The following is a 7,473-nucleotide window of genomic DNA, read 5'->3' as shown; positions in this document are numbered from 1 at the left end:
AAAAAAACATATTTGTAATACTCAACCAAAAAGTACAAGAACATTTTATTAATAATGACCTTTTCCAACTATTGTAGAGATACCAGGTATTATATATATATATATATATATATATATATATATATATATATATATATATATATATATATATATAATACATATAAATATATATATATACATATATATATATGTATATATATGTATATATATATAATATATATATTATATATATAAATATATACATATATATGTATATATATATGTATATATATATACATATATATATATGTATATATATTTATATATATATTATATATATAAATATATACATATATATGTATATGTATATATATATATATATATATATATATATATATATATATATATATATATATATATATATATATATATATATATACATATAGACTTCGGGGAGTTCACATTTTAAAGTTTAAATTTGTTTTGGGCTTTAAAGCAAAAGGTAGAAATTCAGTAGAAAATATCAGTGAACTCAAAATTACATATACAAAACCCATTTAATATATGAAGCAGACTATTCTGAAGGGTGAAGGTTATGTTGACAATGTTTGTGCATGTCCACGAAAGTCTTTTATTTTGAAGGCAGTGAAACAGTAAGTATTATTGTTGCACGTTTGCTCTAGTTTGACTATGCCCTCGTGTTTTGAGTTGTGACGTCATCTCAGTAAAACGCGGACCCTCGTTCAGCCAGAGGAAGAGGGTCAGAGGAAGGTGTCTCCTCATCGTCAGAAAGTCTGCACTTCCTGTTTGGACTGATCGATGACTGATTGGTAAGTAAATGTAAATGTAGGATTAACAGCCGGAATGGACGCGGAAGGAAAACATGACTCCAGTTTGAGTTTTTGCAGTTTTTCCATGAAACAGAGCAAACAAGTTCAAAGTGTGACTCTTCATTTCCACATGACCGAGACAATTACACAACAGCGACGCGCGTAAGGTCGGACAGAGGCTAAGGTTGCTCGTTTTGAAGCAGGTTGTGTATCAAAAAATGTAACAACAAACCAAGAAAGCGAAGCAAATGCAACACTCCCATGAGAGGTGGAAAAACAAGGAAGGAAACAAAAGAGACATAGCGGCCCTCACTCCAGGCTCTACTGGAGGAGACCAGATGAGACATTTAATGAAGTATTAAAAAGCAATTGCTGCAAAAATTAATACAAAGTGTCTATATAAAAACAACATAGGCTAAAAGTCTCAATTAATAATAAATGTTTCCTGAAAGAAAAGTGAAAAAAAGGATTTTTTTAAATACCCGTCTGCATTTTAGTGAATTAAATTTGACATTATCAGCCTCATCTGATCAATCACTCAACTATAACACTGATACACTGTTTGCACTGTGCAATTTTATATTTCATATCACTTCACTTGCATGTATAAATGTTGCTGCAGCGAAACAATTTCGCCTTGCAGGATTAATAAAGCATCTATCTATCTATCTATCTATCTAATTTAAATCTACCACCTGCAGGTACGTGAGTATAGGCTTAACAAAACCGAGCAAGACTCCAAACCACACAGAATAATGATTATGTCATTAATACAATATGGTAATGCAGAAACGTTTTAATATCTTCCTTCATCCGGACAGAGCCGAGCTCCTCCCAGTGAGAGGACGTCATTATGAAAACCTGTTTGACAACGTGCAAGAGAGCATTACAAAACATCTACACAAGCTGTATTATTTATACACCTCAATTGATCATTTATCAAATAAACTGAAAGATTAGACTGAAGTTAATGATTAATTAGACACTAAAGCACTCTTCGTTTTGAAGAACACAACCTCACGGAGGACAACCTTCAATTAAACTACTCAAAAGTATAAATCATTCATTTACTTCACCAGAACCAACTGCTACAGTCAAATGTGTCAGAAATAATCAATGCAATATTACAACACAAAATATATGTTTACTGGGCCGGCTCCCTCTCTACATTTTGGTACTTTTACTTTCAAATGTTGTTGCTAATACATAATTAAATTTATACAAATGCATGTCATGCCTTTTACAATGTTAGGGTGCAGCCGTGGCCTAAAACACACATTTTAATGGCGAGAAGTGCGGTTGCTGTCTAGTTTTTGTTGAACGTTATGGACACAGATTATTCCTTTTCTGAACACACCTTCTTCATCCTGCCCCTCTATATTATATCTTCTTCTGACACTACTCATCAAAACATTTTAAAAGCAAAGATGGAGCGACAAAAGTCCAATATCAATCTCTAAAACAATAAAAGCACAGCACACACGCAGAGCCTGACCTTTTCCTCTTTCCAGTCTTTGCTAAGATCTATACATTTAACACTCTAACTTAGTGATGGTGAGGTTTATTTCTGTATTTATGGTGAAGAGCTTTCACTTCCCTGTTTGCAAGAGCCACTTCCTCATGGTTAGCATTTTCCATTAGCTCACTGGAATGTGTTGTACAATGTTAGCCATGACGGACACACTTTTCTTACAGTCACGGTGGCTGGCAGGCCACACCAGCAGAACGGGTTTCACCGTCACATATGTGTGTTTAAATCCAGCCTTGGGTCTGGATTTAAATGCTGAGACTGGTTTGATTCCTTGTCAGCAGCAGGAGGCGTGTTGGAGATGGAGGAGGCTGCACACAGACGTAAGAAATGACGACGAGGCCTGAAGTCTTGGAGCAGAGGCAGATGAGCTCATAAGGGGTATGTACATTTGGGCATTAAAATATTCACACAATGGATAGTTTAGTATTTTTTTTACTCAATAATAGTCTAATTATAGGCCCTCAACTCAATCAATATAAGCTTCAGCATTTCTTCTGCAGAATCAAAGAAGCAATTAGACTTGGCAGGAAATAAGATATATATATATATATATTATTAGAATTGTTACATACATACAGGTACAAAAAATAAATGTATACTCTTCATTTAAGCATTTTAGTGTCAGTAAGCTGCTGTAAAGTGTCCTGGGGAGCAACTTGGGGTTCAGTGTCTTTAACATGAGGACACACTCCGTTAAGGACACTTTAACATGAGGACACACTCCGTTAAGGAGACTTTAACATGAGGACACACTCTGTTAAGGACACTTTAACATGAGGACACACTCTGTTAAGGACACTTTAACATGAGGACACACTCTGTTAAGGACACTTTAACATGAGGACACACCCCGTTAAGGACACTTTAACATGAGGACACGCTCTGTTAAGGACACTTTAACATGAGGACACACTCTGTTAAGGACACTTTAACATGAGGACACACCCCGTTAAGGACACTTTAACATGAGGACACACTCTGTTAAGGACACTTTAACATGAGGACACGCTCTGTTAAGGACACTTTAACATGAGGACACACCCCGTTAAGGACACTTTAACATGAGGACACACTCTGTTAAGGACACTTTAACATGAGGACACACCCCGTTAAGGACACTTTAACATGAGGACACGCTCTGTTAAGGACACTTTAACATGAGGACACACTCCGTTAAGGACACTTTAACATGAGGACACACTCCGTTAAGGAGACTTTAACATGAGGACACACTCTGTTAAGGACACTTTAACATGAGGACACACTCTGTTAAGGACACTTTAACATGAGGACACACTCCGTTAAGGACACTTTAACATGAGGACACGCTCCGTTAAGGACACTTTAACATGAGGACACGCTCCGTTAAGGACACTGTTAAGGACACTTTAACATAAGGACACACTCTGTTAAGGACACTTTAACATGAGGACACACTCTGTTAAGGACACTTTAACATGAGGACACACTCCGTTAAGGACACTTTAACATGAGGACACACTCCGTTAAGGACACTTTAACATGAGGACACGCTCTGTTAAGGACACTTTAACATGAGGACACACTCCGTTAAGGACACTTTAACATGAGGACACACTCCGTTAAGGAGACTTTAACATGAGGACACACTCCGTTAAGGAGACTTTAACATGAGGACACACTCCGTTAAGGACACTTTAACATGAGGACACACTCTGTTAAGGAGACTTTAACATGAGGACACGCTCCGTTAAGGACACTTTAACATGAGGACACGCTCCGTTAAGGACACTTTAACATGAGGACACGCTCCGTTAAGGACACTTTAACATGAGGACACGCTCCGTTAAGGAGACTTTAACATGAGGACACACTCTGTTAAGGAGACTTTAACATGAGGACACACTCCGTTAAGGAGACTTTAACATGAGGACAGAAGGAGCTGAGGATCTAAGCAGCAACTTTGTGAATAAAGGAAAAGCCGCTCTACGGACTCAGCTGTTGACTGAATAAATCAAATAAATCAAATAATACAAAAACTCACCTGAAGACGATGTGTGCGAATTCATGACAGATTCTAAATTAGGTCTATGTGTGTAAGCTGGATACAGTAATAATTCATATATAATGTGATAATGATGCATTGATTAAATTAATCATGGTCTCTATTTAGCGCGTCTCGGCCGTTCCAGCGAGCCGGCGTGCACACCCGGTGCCCTGGCCCACGTTATTAATTACATCTGTGTTTACCCTGCAACGACAGGTTCGAATGGCTGCCGTGAAAAGTGCCAATTAAGATGGTGAATCTGGGAAATATTTGCTTAGCGTTGTCATTTTGAGACTGTTCTCATGCTGAGGTTACTTATAGCTCGCAGCTCGACGACACCTGAGTCATCTGTGAGATTACACTCTGAGTCTAGTTCCTCATACACTGTGTAAGGAGTGAGTTTATTATTTAAATGTACTTTCCTGTTTTTGCTAGCTGCAGATCGCTGAGCTGGTGAGATGGAGGAAGCATACAGTGAACTGTACCGGCAGTTTCTTCAGCTGAGGTCACTTTGCCTGAGACAGGCGGCTCTGCTCCACCAACTCACGACCGCTCTGCAGAAGCAGCAAGGTCCACCCAAATACTGCTGTTCAAAAGTTTGGGGTCGCTTAGAAATGTCCTTATTTTCAAAGAAAAGCACAGTTTTTTTTTAACTGTAGATAACATTAAATGAATCCTAAATACACTCTATACATTGTTAATGTGGTAAAAGAGTATTCTAGGTGGAAACGTCTGTTTTTTAATGAAATAAGTTAGTATAATAATAATAATAATGATATAGGTGTGCAGCATCACTCCAGTGTTCTGATGGTACATTGTGTTTGATCATCGCCTTAGAAGACTAATGGATGAGTAGAAAACCCTTGAAAGAACCTTAAAACCATTGAAAATCCTTTAAAAAACATGTAAAATCCCTTAGAATCCCTTGAAAAGCCTTTAAAAAAAACTTTAAACCCCTTATAAACTCTTAAAAACCATTGAAAACCCTTGTGCAGTGATGTCACACAGCTGAAAACAGTCCTGCTGGTGAGAGAAGCTATAAAACTGGTCTTCCTTTGAGCTGGTTGAGTATCTGGAGCATCACATTTGTGGGTCCATTAAACTCTCAAAACGACCAGAAACTCTCCAGTCTGTTCTTGTTCTTAGACATGAAGGATATTCCATGAGAGAACTTTGTCTGTGTGATCCCCAAACATTTGAACGGTAGCGTAAAGAAATTAAAAATGTAATTCCAATTCTCATAAACGAGTCCCAAGATTCACTGAACACGCCTACGACTCTCTGTCCGCAGGCGCCACTGTTCCCAATGGAGAGCTGAGTGACATGATGTCCATCCCCGTCCAGTGTAGCCAGGAGCTGCCTGTATTCCTCCATGTGACGCCTCTCCAACCGGCCGCCGCAGCGCGCCGCGGCGTCAGGACTTTCTCCGCTCCCCTCGCTGAAGACATGTCGAAGCTCTGCCTGGACGCGCCTCGTCAGGGCAAGGAAGACGGGACGTTGGAGCAAACGGTTGCACCGCTGTTAAGCTGGGACTTCTCGGGGAGGCAAGGAGCCTCTTCCAGTGTCTCAAATCATCTGGATCATCATAGCATGGACAGGACCGAGCACACGGTCGGGGTGGGTGTCTTAAATGGACTAACATCCAGCGGTGGTGGCGAGAGGGGATCTCAAATCTGTCCTTGGATTATTTTACCATGTTCTTCCTCCAAAAACTCAACGTCTTGTCCCCTCTGTTTGTGTCAGATGCCTGCAGCAGACTGCCCCTCCCTGCCCAGAGACTTGCTGGATCCATCTGACGGGTTACTGATGTCCAACGTGGTGTTGCAGTCTCAGGTTTGTGAGTATTGCCAGGCGGCGTTCCCCGGAGACACAACCACCATGGGAGAGTTCCTACGCCATCTTAACACCCACGTCACCTAAACTAAGCCGGTCGTTCTGACATTGGAGTTGTGTCATCGTGTGATTGGCTGTCATGGAGCATCGCGAACTTGGTCAATTCATGCAAACAACATTGAAGTTGACCTGCTCGTCGTGTGGATTAACCGGTTGAACTATGCAGAGTCTGATGCTAGCGTCTTTTTTCTGATTCAATTGTGTGTGATAGTATTGAGATAAATGTATTTATAAAGGTCTCAGTTCACCAAAATTAAAGAAGTAAACGCTACTTTCCTTTATTGCCATGATTTTATTTGCCCAGGTTTTTACATATCCATTCACACATTACACAAAATAATCCACAATAATTACACCATAACTATTTGCATGACCAGATATTTTTTTTACGTTTTATAATTAATGTGGCTCACAGAGAGAGAGCCTATGATAGCATGAATTATTGTCATTCTCAAGTGTATTATAGTTTCAACTTGGAACGACTAAGTATTGCCTGAGTTTATATAATACTTTTTAAGGGAAATATGACATTAATACATGTGTTTGGCCCACAATGGCAGTTATGACAGTGAGACAGAATGTTTATAATAAATAACTATAAAAGATAATTAAAAAAAGATAAGTATTCAAACTGAAATGGCTAACCATGCGTTGTCACCATCAATGTATAGCTTGCTGTTGTTTCTGACCTGTTATTTAAAGGGTCCAGTAAGGACACAAGAAACAATTTGAATGAATTTTAAAAATGGGCACGGGTATGCAGAGACTTCCTAATGTCATTAACAGTCTTCCCGTCTTTTTATATGTTTGCTGTCAAGCGTTTAACTCATCAGCTGTCTGCTGCTCAGCTCTGTGTTACTAAGGAAAACACGGGCTTAAAATAGACTCAGAGCTGCATCTCCCTATTAGCGGTGCTGACAGCGGATTGACGATGACGGCGCCCTTCATCTGCGGCCGCGTTGACTGTTGCTCTCACAATCACGGTGCAGAAAACCAAATGTGATAATGTGCTCTTGTGTAATCAAAAAGGTTGAAGGAACTTTTTCATCTAGACTTTGAGAATCTGACCGGATGTCCTTTTAAATCGTCCGTGTGATGCAGGAGGTGACATCAATATGACTCAAGAAGAGTCTACAGTGAAGCCAGCAGAGCTTTGAGCTAGCATGTTGACGTTTGCTAGCATAGATTAGCGCATCAAAGTTGCTGATAAGCAA

At 39.3% G+C, this 7,473-nt stretch overlaps 1 protein-coding gene across 3 annotated transcripts; it reads left to right on the top strand.

The window, feature by feature from the left end:
• Positions 1–702: 702 nt before the first annotated feature.
• On the top strand, positions 703–6,595 carry zgc:113184 (uncharacterized protein LOC553745 homolog). 3 transcript variants are annotated; one of them, XM_068594872.1, is made up of 5 exons: positions 703–809; positions 2,619–2,718; positions 4,802–4,936; positions 5,658–5,977; positions 6,110–6,595. In XM_068594872.1, the coding sequence occupies exons 3-5, from the start codon at positions 4,825–4,827 to the stop codon at positions 6,284–6,286; spliced, it is 609 nt and encodes a 202-aa protein (XP_068450973.1). In that variant the 5' UTR covers positions 703–809; positions 2,619–2,718; positions 4,802–4,824; the 3' UTR covers positions 6,287–6,595. The 3 variants fall into 3 exon arrangements, with proteins under 3 accessions (XP_068450973.1, XP_068450971.1, XP_068450972.1); XM_068594870.1 differs by having other exon boundaries at positions 5,658–5,983; XM_068594871.1 differs by having other exon boundaries at positions 724–809; positions 2,622–2,718; positions 5,658–5,983.
• Positions 6,596–7,473: the final 878 nt, after the last annotated feature.

The sequence above is a fragment of the Clinocottus analis genome, unplaced genomic scaffold, assembly GCF_023055335.1.
Source record: "Clinocottus analis isolate CAN_PGR_092001 unplaced genomic scaffold, fCliAna1.0.p SCAF_3, whole genome shotgun sequence".
Lineage (NCBI taxonomy): Eukaryota > Metazoa > Chordata > Actinopteri > Perciformes > Cottidae > Clinocottus > Clinocottus analis.
The sequence above is the reverse complement of the archived record's forward strand: the minus strand, read 5'-3'. Positions and strand labels throughout refer to the sequence as shown.

Bases quoted from the DNA above. Each gene is read 5' to 3' on its own strand.
- zgc:113184 (XM_068594870.1), top strand. From the start codon at position 4,825: ATGGAGGAAGCATACAGTGAACTGTACCGGCAGTTTCTTCAGCTGAGG. The intron at 4,937-5,657 runs GTCCACCCAAAT...CTCTGTCCGCAG, and splicing joins CGCTCTGCAGAAGCAGCAAG to GCGCCACTGTTCCCAATGGA. The intron at 5,984-6,109 runs GTGGGTGTCTTA...TGTTTGTGTCAG, and splicing joins GGACCGAGCACACGGTCGGG to ATGCCTGCAGCAGACTGCCC.